General features: G+C 36.1%; 1 protein-coding gene across 2 annotated transcripts in view; it reads right to left on the reverse strand.

The window, feature by feature from the left end:
* Positions 1-280: 280 nt before the first annotated feature.
* Positions 281-21,551, reverse strand: part of slitrk6 (SLIT and NTRK like family member 6) — a 29,869-nt gene continuing 8,598 nt past the window's right edge. Inside the window, exons 1-2 of one of the 2 annotated variants that reach the window (XM_031897066.1) lie at positions 21,059-21,159; positions 281-4,887 (exon numbers count right to left, since the gene is read on the reverse strand). In XM_031897066.1, coding sequence (XP_031752926.1) covers positions 2,383-4,863 — 2,481 coding nt within the window. In that variant the 5' untranslated portion in view covers positions 4,864-4,887; positions 21,059-21,159 and the 3' untranslated portion in view covers positions 281-2,382. Of the gene's footprint in view, positions 4,888-21,058; positions 21,160-21,551 lie in introns of those variants that run through there. The other variant, XM_004911827.4, reaches the window with a different exon arrangement.

The following is a 21,551-nucleotide window of genomic DNA, read 5'->3' on the forward strand; positions in this document are numbered from 1 at the left end:
AGTGTGGCATTGAGGTGGTTACATCTATGTTTATGTATAGTCTGCCAAAAGTTATAATTTATCCTCAATAAACAGCCTAAAAACATGTAGCCTTCTTAAATCTGAATTTCATCAGTTAGATAAAGAAAAAATAAAATCCAACAGTAGACATAACATGGGTATTTATTATGCATCTACAGTCATGCTGCACTCTGCACCTCTGAAAACAGATACAGAGAGATTAAAAATCTGTGTAAAAATGTGTAATAATAATCAAAAAATGTGTTTGCATGTAAAGCTTCAAACAATATTTTATTTGTCTTAAATGAATACATAAAGAAAGAGCTTAAATGCCACTCATAGATAAATATATTAAGTGTATATTAATTAATTACAAATACACATATATACAAATGGAATTTCATATTTTTTTTACAAATCTACAAAACAGGTTCTTTGTTGTGTTTATTTACAGTAAATAGGTACAAGGTGGGTGAACATCCAAGAGTCAAGTGAATTGCAGAGGTTCATAAACCAATGTGTCCAGTTTAATTTAGATGCTGGCTATGTTTAAAGATAGTTTGGCCACTTGTGTTCACGGTTTCATTAGCATCTATTTACAAAATGATTTATTTGAAAAAAGATCCTACTATGGCAGCTTACATTTAACATGTATATGATTAAGCATAAATATGCAGCTGAACATAGCTCTCAGTTCACAGTAACTATGACTGAATAGTGAACCAAAGGCAACACAGAAGTTTAAAAAAAAAAAAATATATATATATATTTTTACAGGAGATACACACAGTAGATTGATCTTGGAATAATTAGCTATTAAAGGGAAGGGTTTAACCAATTTATGACATTTGATGTGTCAAATATGCAGACAAATGCATAAAAAGTGCATAAATGCTTTAAAGTCCAAAATAAAAAGGAAAGATTAAATGTAGTGATCAATCCACTTAGATGAACTGGCCTCCAGGCATTTTGCAATTTGGCCTCTTGCTTGGATCACTACATTGAATTGATTTGATTGAACTGACCACTATTTCTGCTATATAATGTCCTAAAACTTCATATACATGAAAATAAGGGCTTATTTGAATAACATGGTTTACCATTTTGGGTAATTAATTAATGACCTGAGAATGAGGTTCTTTAAGATGCTCAAATGGGGGACATACACAATGACCAGTCATTTGCCAGGTTCAAAATGAACAAACTGGGTGATCAAATTCATGAGTGTATAACTTGATTAAGCTATTAAATTATTAGCAGATTGGGGAAACATATACAGATAAAAAGGTCACTGGTGTGCCTTTTTTGAGACAGTGGCTCAGTTATTATTGCTCTAGATGTTAGGGCACTAAGTGAAGCATAATTGTGTCCCTTAGTGCTTATTCAAAAATCAGAAGCAAGATGCAGAGCACAGCTCTGGCAGTGACAAGGCAGGACTACCTTGTCAGGTGGTGAGTACAGGGCTTAGTCCTCACTATATAAGTCTGTCTGAATGGTGCACAAGTTAGGGGTTGCTTAGAAGGTGGGAAATGAATGTCTGCTTGCCTCCCTTGACCCACCATTCATTTACTGATGGCAGAGAGTGTGCAAAGTTCAAAAAAGCATGTTGACTTACTCTTGTGTTTTGTATTTTTTATCCTGTCCCACCATCAGTATATGAGCCCTTTAGTATGCCTATTTGCCACCTACATGTTTACATAATGTCAAAGAATTGTTATATAGTCTGAGATGCCAGGTGAACCCATTAATCACAATTTCAATGTATTTAACCTTTCTTTATTTCCTTCATTTTCTCCATTGTCCAGCAAAGGAGTGCTTAATATATTACTGTATTTTCATCTCAGTAGCTAAAGACATTCTATACAATATCACTCAAATATTTACACATTGATGCATTTGCCAAGTACTGTGTGAACACTATTGATTACATTTTAACTAGAAAAACTTTGGAACTTTGGAAACAGAAAAATTAAATTCATGCAAGCATATTAAACATGTTAGTTGATTTTAAGTGGCAAGTTTGGATTGGTAAGTGTACATCATTTCTATCAGTTATTCTTAGAACTATACATTTTGGTGCAAGGTTATGCTAAAAATCCAAGCAGTTCTAGTATTTAAAGGTCCATGAGTACTCTATTGCTTAAAACAATATAAAAAATCATTATTAACAGAACAATGAAAGTATAAAAACAATTGGAAATTAATCTACCCTTTGTAAGCCAAAGTATTGAAGAATCAGAATCATCATAATTCTCCCTGAGATTGCATATATGTGTTCATTTTCTTAGGTTTTGTTTTTTATCAAAATAGGCACTAGAACAAATATATAGCAATGCCAGACTGAATTTTGTCAAGTTTCTTTTATAAATTTAAGATAGCGATTCAAGTCCTTTGTTCTAAAACTTCTAAGTAATCAGGCTCTGCTTGGAGATTGGCTTTAAGTTCAAAATATTCATTTTGTGTTTGCTCTACTCGAAGCTTCCGTGGTCTGGAGTACAAAAGTGCTTCCATCAGTTTTACCTCTTCATGGCTCCTGGGGTAATGCATATCAAGATCTGATGGCAAATGAGCAATATTTTTTCTTAAATATTCTGCAATCCCAAGCTGTTTAATCTCATTTTCTTTTTCCATCATGTTTCTGTACAAGTAGCTGGCATCATGAAAAGCCAGGAATTCTTGAGGGTCACTAGCTTTAAAGTTTACTTTGGAACTTGTTAGAGGTGAATCATTCTCCCTTTCCAAAATACTTCTGCGATGTTTTTTTGAATCAACCTCAACCTTTTCTTCTATGTCTTCATCTCCTTGTTTTGGAATAAATGGAGGATTCTGATAAACTTGTACTATGGGGTTTAAAAGTTGCTGCTCACAAAGTGTTGAGCTTGGTCTCTCAGTTGTATGGTGGGTTGTTTTATGGCCATACATGCTATACTGGATGTGAACAGGACTTGTTTCTCTGATTTCCCCATTAACCTGTTTCTTTTTAGACCTTCTCCTTCTATGTAAAACTAGAACAATGATCCCTGCTGAACATAGAACAGTTGTAAGCAAAAGAATAAGAAGACCAAGTATTACAACAGAAAGGGGTATTGAATCTGAAAGTGATCTCAATATAGTGTCAACTGTACTAGTTGTTGCAACTTGAGGTGGATAACTGGATTGAACTGGATATGTTATTACTAATTCTGGGCATAATATTTCATTTTGAATGGATTTCAAATCTTTTTTCAGTAACTCAACTGGGTTGCTGCATGGAATTTCACTGACCATTATATTTGTTTGTTGCTGTACCCAATTTTTGAGTCCTATTATATTGCAAGTGCATTCCCAAGGATTATCTTGAAGTTCAATTTGGAGAAGTGAACTTAAGTCCTCTAAAACATTACTTACTGGAAAACTCAGAAATTGATTGCTTTTCAGATTTAAACTTGTTAATGGGACTCCAGAAAAAATATGATCTGGCAAAAACTGAATGAGATTGTTATTCAAATAAAGAATCTTAAGTCTTGACATTAAAGAAAATGTTCCAGGTAAAATTTCCTTTATGAAATTAAATTCTAAGTACAGATACTCAAGATTTATCAGCCCTATGAACATGCTGGGGTTTAAGCCTCTTAGACGGTTGCCATTTAGATACAATTTTTGTAATTTAGTCAAATTAAAAAAAGATAGCTCTTCTACAATTTCAATATGATTGTTTCCTAAGTGAAGCATTTCAAGGTTCTCATAATCTGTAAAGTCTCCTTTGTGTAACACATTGATTAGATTTCCTGCCAATATAAGTTTTCTTGGATTTTGAGGTGGTCGTCCAATATCTGAAAGACTTTCAAGGTTACGCTCCTGGCAATGGATCAACGTCCCTGGAAGAGTGTGACTTGAACAGTGGCAGGGAACAGGACAATAGAGGTCTGGTAGAAGTGTGGATGATTTGGGGGGAATAAATAATGCTGGATCCTTAGTTGGTGCTTTTTGTACTAATGCTATTTTTGTTGGTGTCCGATCATTATTTATTGAAGCAGTTCCAACTAATGAGAGAGGCCATGAAGGATTTTCTAACTTATCTTGATTGGAACAGAACATTTCATTTTGTAATCTTCTCAGTAGTGTACCTTTAAAATTTGATGGACTGTAACAAACAACTTCCCCTATTGTGGATTGTCTTGGCATGTTCTCAAGCCAAAGCTTTAGTTGAAGTAAGTCACAGTTGCAAACCCATTTATTGTCTTCGATCTGCAGCTCTGTGATTCGACCAATGTGTTCTAATAGCCCCACATAAGGAAGGGTTTGTAACTGGTTTCCTCGTAAGTCTAAGTGTGTTAGAGGTACAAAACGAAAAATATTGCTAGGTAAAGACTCAATGGCATTGTCATTAAGGATGAGAACCTTCAGTTTTGTAAGTTTACTAAAAGTGTTTGGTTCTATCGTAGTAATAAAATTATTGTCTGCCTGAAGAAACTCCAGGTTTTCCAACCCCTTAAATGTGTCATCTCTTAGTATTTCTAAAGAGTTGTGATTAATATGAAGTTTTTTAAGGATGCTGAGGTTATTAAATGCTCCTGGTTCAATATCAGCAATGTTATTAAATCCAAGGTGAAGAGACATGATATTATTGAAGCTTGAAAGCTCATTCTCATGAATTTTAAACAAGCCATTGTTCAAAAGATTAAGATCCATGTATTGGAATGGTGGAATATTTATTTCAGACAAATTTATGATGCCTTTGTCTTCACAATTCACAAAAAATATTCCATCCTTTTCACTGCACAAGCACAATGTTTTACATGCAGCCATTGATAATAGCTCCGAGTCAGTCATTCCAGACGGGATACTGAACAGTATGCAAGAAAGGAATATGTAGATAATCATTGTGTCCAGTGATTAATTCCACACCTGTAATAGAAAAAAACAAGGTTAAGTTCACAAATGAATATGCAACTTACTGTTACACTTTTTGTAAATTAATGTACAAACATAAAAACAACATTGCTTGTATGGAATTCATTCATTTAAATCCAATGTTATTACTGAGTGTAGAATCTATTAGTTTTTTTTTTTTGCATTTCCTGAGAAACCAAAGTGTGTTTAGTCACCTAAATTCTTGTTAATAGTTGGTTAATAATTGACATTATGAAGGTTTTTTGCTGAAAGTAATTTTAGAACATGAAGAAAATACAAACATTTTACAGGTAGTTGCCAGGCAAGTACTTAGCTACAGTACATGTCTCTGTCTGAAAACTGTGCAGTGCTTTAATGTGCTGTGTATAGTTAAGCACTGCCTAACAAATTATGCAGAAATGATTGTCAAAGCACAGTAATTAACTGCAATGCACAGTCCTTACTTACTTTTTCCTTCAACGTATGGTACTGAATGATCACCCTTACTAAAACATCAAATGTAGAACTAGTCATAATGCAGTGACAAAAGCATCCACTGCACCCCTAATGCTTCCAGACATATAAATACCCTAATGATAATACAAAACAAAAAACATCTAATGATCAACTGTAATGAATAGTGAGTCTTTAACTGTTTGCTGACTGCTGACACTGTGCTGTAATAGTACAGATGGTTAACTCTCTGCTCACTCTTACAGATAAGCAAAATACATTGATAGATATTAAAACTCTATATTTTGGTAATTGTTACTGGTTAAACACAACCAGTTTTCTAAACAAAATCTCAGTGTTGTTTTGTAAACCATGAAAAAACTGCATAGGGTGCCAAAATGGAATGTTGAGACTAAATCTCATATTTCAATACCTCTTTGCCAAAATACTCATACATAAATCACGTTGGGAGCAGAAGACAGAGATAATGGAAAGGTAAAAGGTTTAACGTGTCAATTGTAAATAATGATTCATAGCACTAAATATTAACTTGATATTCTTTAACATTTCTTTGTCTTTTACCTGGGGCACAATAAAGCTTATTGATTACAGCACAATTGTTTTTTTGGAATGGAGTTGACCAAGAGTTATAATTGCTTTTGCTTCTTGTAAAACTGTCATTGGCAAAGTTTCAAGACCTTTCACAGAAACTCAGTTTTTCAAAGCCAAACCAAATATTACCATAAAAAATTTATATTACAAAAAATTATATTACAATAACAGTTATATTACATTTTATTCTATATGATATACCCTGAACTACAAAAAAGTGTGCATTTACTTGTTATATTGGGAGACTCAAAGACGACAAACCATTCTCCACACTGCAGATAAACCCAGATTGTAACAGTTTTTAAGATCAATATGGTTCTGTAACTCAAATTATTTCATTGCTCAAAAGGCAAAAAGAACTTTGTATATATACCTCGAGCACTAGGTGCATCAAAACAGTCTGCTGTAACTGTTAAGGATTTCAGTAGCATGGCACTTATACTCTTAAAGGACCTAAAAAAGATAGAAAGGTTCAGTCACCGGGGGCTGAAAGTGATAGTTATCACTTTTCTGATGCTCCTGTTAGCAGAAAGCTGCACTGTTCTGGGGTATATGTGAGTGAGTGATCCTCTTTCTGTTTCTTTCTTTAAGTCACATGCACACTTTACTGCACATGCATTGGGGATTTTGAAGAAAGAAGAGAATCGCTTGTTTGCATGTACCTTGGGCCAGTCCAGTTTTCTGCTAACAGAAGCACCAGCACAGGGTATCAGGTAACAGGTAAGTTAGTGCAATCACTTACAGCTATTTGGCATCTCCCAGTAATTGAACCTTTCCTCCTCCTTTAACATCAACTTTAGTGCAACCACCACTAAAAAACCTAAGCAGGATACCTGGGTAGTTTATTGAGAGTACTGAAATCTTTCTGGCTGTGGATTTACCACTCAGTTTAATAATCATTCCATGACTTTTAATCCTAGAAAATCTGCCATACTCATTAAAACCTGTATTTCAAATATTAAAATGATTGCAGACACTTAAGCGTATTTAAGTAACACACTAATCAGTTCTGGGTTATTTTAAATTACACCAACATCATGTCGGATTCTGTCTACTGCTTTTGAACTGCATTCTTTTGTTATGTCCTTGCCTTGCCCTGCCTGCCCTGACCTTTGGCTTGTCACACAGACTTATTGTTTGCCTGCCTTAACATCTGTATGTTTGCCTGCTCCCTGCTCCAATGATTGGCCTACTTACAGACTTGCCTTTCAGTCAGCCACCTGCCCTGACCACTAGCCAATTTCACAGACTTGCCTCACAGCCTGTTACTACTAATTTATCTGCCATTGTATTCAGATTAGTATTAAAACAATCCATTATGAAGTACACTCCAGTACTTTTAAACCTAGAAAATCTGCTATAGTCATTAAAACCTGTATTTCAATTATTTAGGGTTTGCAAACACAAGTATATTTAACTGATATGCTGCTAAGTTCTGAGTGATTTTGAATTACACCAACGTTATGTAATCCATTACCATATATGGAGTGTATCTTTGTCAAAAGCAATTTAAAGAAAAGAAAATATTTTCTTTAACTTGACAAAATGTTATTTTTTGGGTTACAATGCCTTTAATATCCAGACAGATTCCGCACACACACATAACTGCAGTTAACTTCCTTTAACGTTACAAAAAAGTGTGCATGTACTTGTAGTACTTGAAGTACTATTCTCCAAATTGCAGATAACCCCCGCATAGCTGTCAGATTCCACACAAACAGACACATGACTGATGTATATTACTTAAACCAAAATGAAATACAAAGTACTATCTAATCTTTGAACCATTGGTTTGGAACAAAATATCAGGCATTATACAAACCAGTAATTGTTGCCACTTATTGTTTGTGATTTCACCACTAATTCAGTGTAAGAGACAGATGTGGTTACAAAAAAATTCCAAAATATACAAGGACCATTTATTTAAGTGGACATATATTTTTGTCAGGAAATTATCAGCATTAAAGGACACATGGAGGGTACTTGTATGTAATCATTTTTTTTAGTTTGTAATAAAACACTGTATAATAAAATGTCTGTCAAAGAATATGTAGAAAGTGATATTAAAGAGAAAACAGATTGCATTTTTATATGTGCACAAAACAGCATGAACATTTTCATTATTACTGTTAAGAATAAAAAGAACATGACAGCCATGAAAAAGAGGAAAAAATCCCTAGAAGGCATGATATACACAATGTGTTAAGAGTGGTTCATTGGCAAAATATGATGAATGACTAGAATGTCATATGCTGAATTGTTTTTTGTGTGATGAGTCTCTGCATAAGATTAAGTTAATATGAAGAGATATATGCAATAAGAAATAACAACAAGAAAGTCATCCATTTTACTTAGAGCATCACTGTCAGTACAGATATGTGCAACCCTTTCATTTTCAAGAATAAGAAGGCACAAGGGAGGTTCGTCAACGACGGGCTTTCAGTCCAATCTATATGGCATTAACTCCATGTCTTATTATAACTAGGGCCTGTGGCAGGATTGTTTGTTCAGGCATATACTGTTAAATGCCACATGGAAGGGACAATTACCATCCTCCTTCTCTGTATGCTCCTGTAATTCCAACCAATACTAACCTGGTTATAAGTAAAAATAAACACTGTATTGGAAGGGAAATATTTTAAAAAAAAATTCTAAATAACAAGTAGAGCCCACCACAGTATTTAGGAAAAGAGTCCATTTACCCTTAATCTTAGGTCAATCTTAGAAATTACATTGATTAACAGGTCTAACTAGGAGCAAACTAATGGTGGTGAAATGGAGAAATTATTGTATTTGTGCTAACAAGATGACACTATTGCTGGAGGTTCTCTGGGCTTAACCTTGTAATGAATCTTAATGACTTTTTCCTCTATATTTCTACCTTCCATTGCTCACAGCTACAGACTAATTAGATCCGCCTGCAGGCCATTCCACAATTAAGTGCTATTAAGCCTGCCACTACCTCCTCCTTGTGCCCTAGTCACTGTAACCTAAGTTGCTAAGTACCTGAGTTCCTGGTTTCTGAGTTTTGCACCTTGGTTCCTGTTTTTAAATGCTGCTATAAGTTTTAGTTATGTAAATTCCTTGCTCTGATTCTGCTGATCTAGTGTTTTTGACCTGTGGCCTATTTCACTGACTTCTGCTGCCTACCCTGACCTTTCGCTTGTTGCACAGACTTATTGTTCACCTGCCATAACCTCTGTCTATTTGCCTGCTCCATACTCCAATTATTGTCCTAATTACAGACTTGCTTTTCAGTTGACTTTCAATTGACTACTAGTCAATTTCACAAACTTGCCTCTATTACTAATTTGCCTACTGTTGTATTCAGTTTACTTACCGGTACTAAAACAATCCATTATGAAGTGCACTATGCTCTTAATTTTTATCATACTGCTAACCCATATCCACATGGTAACAGCATTCAGCCCCTTTCTCATGTGTGTTCGGACAAAAGCTGCTCTTTTTACTGCCTCCTTAAAAAAGAGTGAATAACAGTGCCTTATGCACGGCAGCGTTCTGACCAATTTTCGTAGTCCAAGTGACCCACTATTTTATTCTGCACAACACATATGCATTGTGTAATAGATGTTTTTAGCTGAGTATTAAATAATTCATCATACTTGTTTGTATTTTTTTCTATTTGTTATTGCAAATGATTTTTCCATTATTGGTTTAAGAGATATCCAGTTTCTTATATGATTTGATTTCAATACATCATGTTTTAAAGGAAATGTTTAATCTACTATATTCCATTTCACTCTGTATATGATCCTTTTACTTCTTGCCAAGCATAGAACCTTTCTTCAGGTATGGGACCTGTTATTTACAGTTCTTGGGAGATGGGGTTTTCCAGTTAAGGAATCTTTAAGAGTGTAATTGTTGCTCCACCTTATGCAAATATTAAAAAATAATAATATACCATCAACATAGATTTACCATCACATAGAATAATAGAAAACATCATATACAGGATACTATTTTATTTTTACAGAGAAAAAGTAATCCAGACAAAAACTGAACAGCTACTAGGACACTACTAGGAGAAATTGCATAGCTGTACTGTATTTTGGGGCTTTCTGGTCCCCAATAATATATCCTATGTATCTATTTAGTCTTTATATAGTCATAGTTAGATGAAAGAATTGTAATCACTGCAATTGAGAAACAATTAGCAACACTCAGCACCGTGTTTTGTTTCCACAGTTTGCCATGTTTTTTTCCCTAATACATTGGACAGAAATTCATTTATTACAGTGCTGTCCAATGGTTTACATGTAGCAAATAAATATAAAGCATTATAGGTGTTCATAGGCCATAATAAGATTATTATGTTATACAAAGATGATTATGCACTTGAGCTGGGGACCATAAAAAAACTCTAGGGGACCTTCATGTGGACAGACCAGTTTAAGTATAAATTAACCTTATATTATTAAAGATTAATTACAGAATATGAATACATATTTGTTATTAATTAACAAACCTGCATATCATACTGGCTCAGTTATAAAGAATACAATGGAAAAATAAAAATAACTACCTTTGTATATTAAATAATAATTGTTAACAAACAAGCTCTTACCTTGAGTTACCGTGCTTGGGTATCACTCAAGGTAAGAATGGGATTGCTGCCTCACATAGTGAGAAAATTAATGCTTTTCCTGCAAAAACTATATTAATCATTAACCTTTATACCCAGTTAGTGCAGGCTTTTGAAAATAAATGAACTCCAAGAGTCATCATTCATTATTATAGACTCCCAGAGCCCAACACCATAATTTATTGACTTCATGACATGAAGTGAGTGGGTTGGGAACTGATCTACATACTCAGGACCTGTCTCTCAGACTGATGCCTTTATGTGGCTGCTGGCTGGTCTTTACACATAAATAGTGATTTTGGGCAGCTATGTTTTTGTGGCAAAATTAACTCTTGCCGTAGGTGAAATTATTCACAAATCTGCGCCAAGTAAAAATTAAAATTTTTAAAACCCATGAAATAGTTAATCAAAACCAAGAGATCCAATAGAATTGAAACCACAAACATTTAAGATTTAATTGCTTAAAAATCCATAAAATGGCTCATTTAAGATGGTACTTAGCTTCTAAGCATAAATCTGAAAGTTAATTCACATCTGGGTTAACAATTAGAAGCTAAGTAATGGCGCTAATAGCAGTGTCATTTGTATTGCTGGTTCCAGGGCACTGATTCTTACAACAGAACGATTTGGTCTAAAATACAGTATGTGATGGCCCCAGTGGTAGTGCATGCAACAAAAAATTTGTGGACCACATTCTTACTTACAGTAACTCAGTTCCTGCATTGGTTATCAAAGAGTAAGCAGATGTGGTATATTTATGAAAATTGGTATTTGTGTAATTTTCACATTTTTTTCGAATAACCTTAAAATTAAAAGAAAAAAACACCAACACCAACACCGATTTATTAAAAAATCTTAATGAAAAAAATGTGATTGAATAAAACCATGGAAAAAAACTCAAATATCTTGAATTCCCCGTACAATAATAAATTTTAATGGTCCGAAGGGCTAAAAAAATTAGAAAACTAAAATTAAATAAATAATTTATATTTTGCATATGACAGCTCCCATTGTCTTCTACAGGACCTTGCTACTACACGAAAAACCATAATTCAAATGAATGATTTTTAGCTACAAAAAAAAAAAACCGCAGAAAAGCAAGAGTGCGAATGTTGAATAATAAGGGAACCGCAGTTTCATTCCATCATTCTGCTAGGATCCCAAAAGCTGTGCCTGTGCTATCCCTATAAGTAATTCTATTGTAGATAAATGCAAGCCGCAGACCTGTTTAAACATATCCAAATTCTTTGTTTACTATGTAAGGGATAATCTTTTAAAATGGCATGTTTATATGCTTTGTCATTTCCTGTGAATACCCAAGCACAATATAAATCATTTATAAAATCAAAAAACATAGTGGAAAAATAGAGGGGCATTCTGGCCTTTCACTTTTTTAATGTTATGTTTCATGACATTAAGTGCAAAGATGATATGTGCAGTAAAGAAACCCGGAGGCTGAAGCCAAATACTATTATGTCAGCTTCAAACATTCAACACAACTTAAACATCAATTTAGCATCTGTCTGTACATGGGTACCTCAATGTTTGTGTGTGCATCAGCACACCTAGCACATATATTTACCAGTGTCTGTTATTCAGAATACTCTGAATAACCAGGTGGTCCATTTTAAGCAAATACTTGTAATCGTTAAAAATGATTTCCTTTTTCTCTTTATTAATAAAGCAGTACCTTGTACCTAATTGTGACATGAATCCATTTTGGTGACAAAACAATCCTATTTAGTACATGTTTTTAGCAGACTTAAGGTATGGAGAGCCAAATAATTGTAAAGATTCCTTATCCAGAATGTAAGCATAGATACATTCTCAGTGTTTGCTAGTTGCCACCCAATTTTGCACTACAAAATGCTTGCTTGGTCTTAAAATAATTGCATGTTAAGCCCCTGCATATCAGACTCAATGAACACTGTTCCTTTTCCCTAACCTTGTAGGATATAAACCCAGTGGATAAGGCTGCATTCCTTTTCTAAAAATGTAGGGAAGGATAATATTTGCACAGCTAACGTGAACCTTCACTACATTACAACCTAATTCAGTACTTATGGTGCACTGACGCAGTGAATTTTAGTACTTACACATTCTGACACATGAACTGGAACATGGTTACCATAGTAAACAGCCTCAGGCAAAGACAAGTTTTGTGTCACAACAAGAAACATACAAAGTGATAAAATTACCTTTAAATTATTTAGGCCATGGGGAAGAGGCACTCATGATCAATGAATAGGTACAGACAGTAAGAAGTAAAAAGGGGTACATTGTTTGTAGATAGAGTTACAAGTTACATTTCTAAACAAGGTTTGTGTCACCCCATATAGGTTAGCAAATCTACAGTATACTCTACTGTATTGGATTTGTGCCCCATGTGTAACTCTTGCGTTGGTTCCTTTTTTCAAGTGTTTTGGGACTGTCCAAAAGTTGGGTAAAAGTTCTTTAAAATGGCGCTAGTCTTCCCTCACATTCGTTCTCCTACTTTCTGCACAGCAGTTAATCTCATTTTATACCAGACTCTGTTACCTGCAGCGGTTTTACTCTACCAAGAATGCAATGATATTACACAGGAAATACACCACTACTCCTTAATTAATCATTAAAAATTAACTGATCAATAACTAATTGACTAGTCAGAAGATAACATATATAGCTAGAACAGTTGTTCTCAACCTTCCTAATGCCATGACCCTTTAATACAGTTCCTCATGTTGTGGTGACCACCAACCATAAAATTATTCCTAAGACCGTCGGAAATATGTGTTTTCCGATGGCCTAAGGCGACCGCTATAAAAATGGGTCATTCAGACTCCCAAAAGGGTCCCGACCCACAGGTCGAGACCCGCTGAGCTAGAGGATGTTAGCTCATTCTATGCTGGTAACTCAGGCATAATTCCCTCATTCCCTTTCTAAATGTATGCTGTATAATATGTACATGGTCCTCCTTGTCTACCCTGGCCCATGGGACTTCCTTCTCTTTTATCTTTCTTTCTTTTCACTTACTGTTCTTCAATATTTTATGTTTAAAAAGCAAACTGAACAGTACCTTTCAAAAACACAGTGGGAGGGTATAGGAAAACGAGAGCATGAACTGAAATCTGAACTGAAAAGTCTACAAGGTAAAAAGTCACAAAAATTGCGACTTTTTTGAATTGATGCTCTAAAAATTGAATTTTTTGAAATGTTGCACAAAAAAACAGCATCAAAAATCCGAAACCTGTAAAGTTTTGAGGCAAAAGAAGGGAGACCTGCCACGGAGTTCTACATGATCTTGGCAGAATTGTCAGATTTGGATTTTTAGTCGTTTGGACGCAAAGTAAATCTCAAAAAACGTTGCAACTTTTTTCCCATGACTTTGAGCACTAAAAATCAGGATCAGGGAAAAAAAAAATCTGTCAGTTAGTAAATGACCCCCCCTTAGTGTTATCACACAGTGACCATATCCACCAGTTCACTCAGAAACATTACTGATAGGCAGCACAATTAATTTTCTTAAAAAGCCTTTATTCATTCATGGGTAAGGATCCAGGGAGCAACAACCACCTAGCAAGGGTGCATTATTAGGGTTAGTATCTCCTGAGCCATGCATTTCCTATCTGTTGGCACTGGGTCTATTATTAGCTGCAGACAAAATCTATTAAGGAGCCCCGGTCCCTCATTTTTTTAATTTTGTAATATGGGGACTTCCGGGTAGCCCCCCCTTACAGTGAGCACCCAACTCAAAATATGCAATGTGCCAATTTAAATAATCTTGTATATTTTGAAATAAATCCTGTGTTGAGAAGTAGTGATGAGCGAATCTGTTCCGTTTCGCTTCGCCGAAAAATTCGCGAATCTTTAAAAAGATCCGCGAAACGGCGAAAAATTCGCGAAACGGCAAAAATGTCGTGCGACAAAAAAAATTTGTCACCCGCGGCTATTATTTTGTCGCCCGCAGCTATTATTTTGTCGCGCGGCTATTGTTTTGTCGCCCGCGGCTATTATTTTGTCGCGCGGCTTTTGTTTCGTCGCATGCGGCTATTATTTCGTTGCGCGCCTATTGTTTCGTCGCCCGCGGCTATTGTTTCGTCGCCCGCGCCTATTATTTCGTCGCGCGGCTATTCTTTTGACGCCCGCGACAATTCTTTTTTGACGCCGGCGACGATTTTTGGACGTGCGGCGAATTTTTCCGCGGCGAATTTTTTCATCCGTTTCGCGAAACAATCCGCCAATGGCGAAACGCGGAAATTCGCAGCGAATCCATGCCTGGCGAAACATTTCGCCCATCATTATTGAGAAGTTGTGAGGATGAATAATGGAGAGTTAATGAAATGGACTTTCTCTTCACAAGGCACAATTTGAGAAAATTGAACTATATGTAAATACATCTTGTGAGGGCTATAAGCAACAACAATCAAACATGATAGCATGTGTTATTCGTCTGTACCTGGTTAGTTCTGGTGCTAAAACACAGCATACCAGTACAGAAGTAACAGAATGCCACAAAATTTAATTTGAATTTAATTCAATTAAGTTCATTTAATCAGAAGCCGATTAAACCGCCCCAGTAACTCTAGCCTTTGCATACATGCATTTTAGCGGTGGCCCAAACTGGAATCAACGTCAGCCGGAACAGTATATTTGATTTCCTTTAAACACTTTGGATTACAAAATAGTATGCGTAATTTGCAATCCTGTATACCTTGTGGTTTCAGGCTGGAATTTGAAGGTATTTTTTACTGTTCTATATATTTACAGACTGGTTCCAACAAACACCCTGTGGCTAACTAGATAAGCATTTTACAGATTTTCTGTCAGTGAAAAGCAAGTTCTAAAACTAGGCTTGAAGAAAACAAATACAATGCATAGTTTCTACTCTTAAGGTATTTACTGCTCACATGGTAAATATCACCACATCCTTACCCACACATTCCATAATTGGGAACTTTTTTTTTTCTATGCAGCTGAAAGTTATTGTACTGATACATGTCAAAGGGAGGAGGTTATTGGAGTTCTTTTCTGCCCCCCTTTGTGTTTGCATACAAGTGCTTTGTCTCCTTGCCATATTAGTAACACTTAAAACAAATGAGGTAATTAATTAATTACAAGATATTAAACAACTATTGGAATTGCTAGGTGAGAGACAAAGAGAGTCCAGCCCTGGTTTGAGGTTTTGTCTTTTGGCAGACATGGAAACAATAAACACAACGATCAGCACGAGGTGCGTCATCTAGGTTGTTAAGTATAATATGCTTATATTTTTAGAAATATGTGTGATTTTGTTATAAAGTTCTGCCTGTTTGCTTACCACATTGACCCTATCAACACCAAAGGGTAATAAAGCCAGAATAAAGCATACATAAAAAAAGAGCCTGACGTCAAATAAAGCAAGTAAAGTAATATAGTTTGAACACAGGGCCTTATGGCTAACAATATAATAATTAAACATAAAAAAAATGATTTGCTATCAGTATGGATTCATTCTAGCACAGTTTCTCAATAATGCAGAGAAAAAATTAGTCAAAAATAAAAAGGCACTTCCAACACATTTATCACTACTACTTTTAGCTGCTACTTACCTTATAATTAATCTCATTCACCTGAAAGGTGCCAGGTCAGTTGGCACAGGTGATTGGCACTCAAAACATTTGCTGGTATGTTCTTCAGCACAAATTTGGTAAGTGCTTGTGCCAAAAAAAAACCCATTTCTACAGATTTGGCATACTGCTAATGGTAACTTTATGCATTGAATAAGAATGCAGACTTAGACCTTCTGCAATTCATCTAACCTGTAGTTAAGGGTAATATCAATGCAGCATATCAATTGAGGGTTAATTGTTGTCTTCTTTCTTTCATAATAGTACAATACTGATGGGTAGCTCTAAGGCAATTGCAAAATGTATGGGAAGGTAACATTTTCACTGTAAACCTTTCTCAGCTCCTGTTGTGACATTTTCTTTTCTTAGCAATATACAATATATTCTTGGACCCTTCAAGCAGAGTAGAGGATATTTTCCATATCTCAAATGAGAAAATATTGGGGCACATCCTTTTATTTTGGGTTCCACAATCCTTGTTCATCTAGTATTAAAGGGTCCATATGCCCCCTAAAGGTGGCCATACACGGGCCGACTATAGCTGCCGATATCGGTCCCTTGGACCGATTCGGCAGCTAATCGGCCCGTGTATGGGGAGAGCAGATCGGCCTGGCCGACCGATATCTGGCCTGAAATTGGCCAGATCTCGATCGGCCAGGTTAGAAAATCTGGTCGGATCGGGGACCGCATCGGCTCGTTGATGCGGTCCCCGATCCGACTGCCCCATTGCCGCCCACATAATCCGATCGTCTGGCCCCAGGGCCAAACGATCGGATTATTATTTTTTTTACCTAAATGGTACCCGATATCGCCCACCCGTAGGTGGGGATATCGGGGGAAGATCCGCTCGCTTGGCGACATCGCCAAGCGAGCGGATCTGCTCGTGTATGGCCACCTTTACTGTCACTAAGTATTATAGCTCAACACATGTTTTACCTATTGTTTAGATAATTAGATTTCCAGTAAGCAACTGTAAGGAGCACCTGAGAGCCTGGTCCCCTGTTCGCGTTATGGTGTGCAGTGACGCTGGTACCGCTTAGTGTCACGTTTCTTTGTTTTAGTGCCCAAGCCGGTTCAATAGTTCCCTGACCTTGCTAAAGCCTTAGTTCTGATTGCTCTGACTGGTTTTGACTATTTGCCTGCCTCCTGATGACTGAATCTTTGTTGTCTGCCTTTTGACCTTCTGCCTGACTTTGACTTTGCCTTGCCTGATCCTTTTTACTGCCCCGTTAGAACCAAAAATGGAAAAACAAAAAATGATATTTTGTGACTAAAACAATAGGAAAAAAGTATGTTCAGCCCAAGCCCTATTCACTGAATTTATGTTGAACAAGGGACAATACTGCCCCTTTCGGTAGTGTGACATGTTTAAAGTAATGCTATCTACGCTGCAGCAATTGCCTTGAAGGGTGGTAGTCATTGATTGATGGTTTATTCGCATGTTTTTTCATCTACAGGTGATGGTCAGTTGCAGACTGAATTTTGCCAATATCTTCTTAATGCTGCTATGAAGAATTTCCCACACAAGTGCTTTTTACTTAAGTCACATAAGGGTCGATTCACTAAACTGCGATAACGCATATCGTATGCTTTTTTTGTGTTAAAATTGATGCGAAAAACGTGCGATTCACTAAAGTATTATCGCATGTGTTAAGTCGCATATTGCATGTGTTAAATAGCGCGCAACCAAATGCGTTAATTTTACCACATTGCATTAATTCTTGCGCAGAAATAATACTAACGCATGATTCACAAACACTTAGACGTGCTAAATATAGCATTCGTCTGTGCAAAATTAACATCTACTTGGGGCAGGAAGTAATTATAGAAAAGTACAGTTCATGAGCCTTTGGCAACACAATATGGACTTTGCAGTGGGATTTATTCAAGTCTGTGTTGGCCCTAGAGTGATGCAGCCTCCAGTTTGCAGGGAAATGGTCATTTTCAAAAAAATTACGTTTTACGAACGTAATGGTGTGTATGGCTAATATGGCGTGCGCGCGACAAGTAGAGCGCTGCGTTAATTAGCACGCGTTGCGTCGAATACCGCACGGAAATAGTCTTCGTGACTTAATTAAAGCAAACAGAACTGCGTCTAAATTAATGCAAATATACTTTTAGTGAATCGTGCGTTAAGACGCAAAAAATTAGACGCGATAAAATTTTTAACGCTATAAATAGTGCTTGTTTTATCGCACTTTAGTGAATCAACCTTTTAGTGTACAACTACCTGCCCTTTCAATGCCCTGTCCTACTAAAAGGCTAGTATGTGAATTATTGGGTAAAAATAGCTGACCATTTTTTTTGTTAATAACATCCCTTGCATGTTTCTTGACCTTTCCTTTTAGATATTTTTCTGTTCTGTCAACATATTTGTTCCTGCAATGCTGAAGTTTAGATATTCCAGTATCTTATACCGTTCCTATGAACACAACACGCAACCACTTGAATTTTACTCACAATTCTATAAACATTTTTCTAAAAAATTTTCTGGATCATTACCTGATAAATAAATAGGCGGAAACATAAGTACTCAGTATCTGGACCCCTCTTAAATGACAGCTGTCACCAGTTTTCTATAACCCATGTTATACAGATCAGGTAACTTCTACTCAAATATATTATGCATATTTCCATTGATTTTGCACTGATATATATCATAGGGCTTATCTTCCCCTTCATCATCTGGAATAGGCACATATTTATTTAGTGATACCACCCTTTCCTTATACCAAGCTGTCCAAAACTCTATAAAACTATTCTGCTTTCATTGTGTGTCCTTCAAATATCCTACCATGTATTGTTTATTTACTACCTTGCCCCCCAGCCCTCCAGATTGTGTAAAAAGTGCATTGCTCTCTCAGAATTTCTTTATTTATACATATCATAGTGGAAACTAATGTTGCTTACATTTGCATTTATCTCATCACTGCCTTAGGATAAAGTAGACATGCAAGCAGTGAGGAACACTCCAAATTCAGATTAAACTGCAATTTTAGCTTTATTTGCCCCATGATGGCCCAGTGATCCCCAACTAGGGGCTTTTGAGCAACATGTTGCTCACCAACCCCTTGGATGTTGCTCCCAGTGCCCCCAAACCAGGTAGTTATTTTTGAATTTCTGACTTGGTGGCAAGTTTTGGTTGAATGAAAACAAGATTTACTACCAAATAAAGCCCCCTGTAAGCTGAAAGTGTGCATAGAGGCTACCTAATAGCCAATCTTAGCCCTTATTTGGCACCTCCGTGAACTTTTATGATGTTTGTGTTGCTCTCCAAGTCTTTTTACATTTGACTGTGGCTCAAGAAAGTTTGGGGACCCCTGCTATATGTTACGAGGGACATAAAGAAATGAGCCATTTGTTCTGCAAAATGAGCAGCTGGGAACAACCCCAATAAGAAAAGTAGAGCACTTCGCATATATTGCATTAAAAAAGCCACACTCCCCCCAAAAAAGCCAAGATGCCATTAGCAGTGGTTTTTGAAAATGGGTGCAGATCAGTAGACTGTTAAAAATGGCCTTTACACTTTTTAGTATTACAGGGTGAGGAAACCCTGTGGGTTCTGCCGTCTGGAATTGGAGGGGAGGGGATTGTTTTTTTGCTTTTGTGGTGAATCAGTGGATTCGCAAAAGGGGTGGTAAGGTGTCTGCAACTGGGGTGGAAGGGTCTTGAGGTGGCCAGCATGTATATATTTATAAAAAAAAAAGCACACATTTTCCATATGACCCATTAACCTCACCTGTAAACCTTAGTTATTGTTAAGCCTTGTTGGATGTGTACTAATAATATATTTATAAAGGGCGTCACATTGCCCGAAACATGTTGTGTATTTTGGTCTGAAATAAATAGCATTTTAGCAGAATTCTGCTTTATGGTGCTCTCCTCCTCCTTTGGATAATATATTTATTTTTTTGTGTATAATTGCTTAGCAATGGTATAGATAGAAGTTCAATTCCTACTAATGAGGAAAAAGGGTTTTTTTTCAACACATGAGTTTATACTACTTGAAGTTCTATAAAATCAACAAAAATAATAACATTTTTGCAACTGTGCATGTTTTATTTTAAAAATATTCTGAGTATGTCATACATCTGAGATATGACCAAGTGAGCAAGAGATGTAGCTCAACGAGCCAAGACAAATCCAGGTGGAGCTTTGTTTCCCCAAGCAATTCTAATTCACATTCACATTCACATCACTGCACATCTCTAGCACAGTTCACTCTTTCAGTGTCAGAGCAATGCATTCTCTTCAACCAGTGTAAGGTTATACAAAGATCAGTTCTGGAACATTATCACTATACTTCATTTAGAAAACGACAAAAATATTCTCCTACATTGCCAAATTGCAAAAAAGATGCAACCACATTTCCTGCATACAACTATATATTCTAGCAATGGTACAGTGTGACAATTTATTTGAATGGTTTCATATGTGAAAATACCAGTATAGAAAGATGATATAACTAAGATTTCAGGGAATTTTTTTATGTGATCAGAGATCAAATTTTGGGGCTGGGTCCCCTAGGGCCTGTAGTCTTGTTGGGGGTGGGGGACTGTAGCTCAATCAGTGTAAAATATGGAAGCAATATTTATTTGCTTTACTAGTTCCTTTGAAAGCCCAGCTAGGAAGTCATTTAGGGTTAGATTTGTGGTAAACAAATATTTCCTTTATAGATAGAAGACCTGTCTATTGTATCTGCAAATAGTTTGCAAAATATTTCATAAAAAAATAATGAATCACAACTTTATAAATATACATACTGCATTAAGCACAGATAACTTTACTACTGAGGTTCACAGGTTGAAGGAACACGTTAAATAGTATTATGTATTATCTGTCAGCATTTTGTACCAGATGCTTAACATTTGCAGACAACTCCAATTCTCCTTCACTATAAAAACACCACAATTCTTAATTCCTCCATTACCTGTTGTTAGTCAGGCTTTCTTGTTCTGGGTATCCTATCCTTGTGGAGCTGTTTGGTCCTGTCCCGTTGCCTGATACAAGTCCTTCTCTTCGTGCCGACTCCTAGATTTTACCCGTATCTGCTTTCTGACTTTACTAGTACTTTGCGTGTCTTGACTTTTGCTAGGGACCTACGCTTTGCCTCTGTCTTACAACTTTCAGACCTCTTAAACCTGTTTTAATACACACCTGGACTGTTCAACTATGCAACTCCTCTTTAGCCCTGCCTGTTATGTTTATTTGTTCACATCTATGGGAGTTTCTGGATTCTTCTATGTTAATACCCTGGCAGCATCTGAGTAGCTAATGGCCATATTCAAGGCCAAAGGTGCTTATTAAAAGCAGAAGATCAAGCATAGTCTGGAATTAAGAGTATTTCATGGGGTTTAGGACAGCATGAGATGTCAAGACCCTGTGTTATTATAAATTTAATTATAAATGATTATTGAAACAAT

The sequence above is a fragment of the Xenopus tropicalis genome, chromosome 2 (assembly GCF_000004195.4).
Source record: "Xenopus tropicalis strain Nigerian chromosome 2, UCB_Xtro_10.0, whole genome shotgun sequence".
NCBI lineage: Eukaryota > Metazoa > Chordata > Amphibia > Anura > Pipidae > Xenopus > Xenopus tropicalis.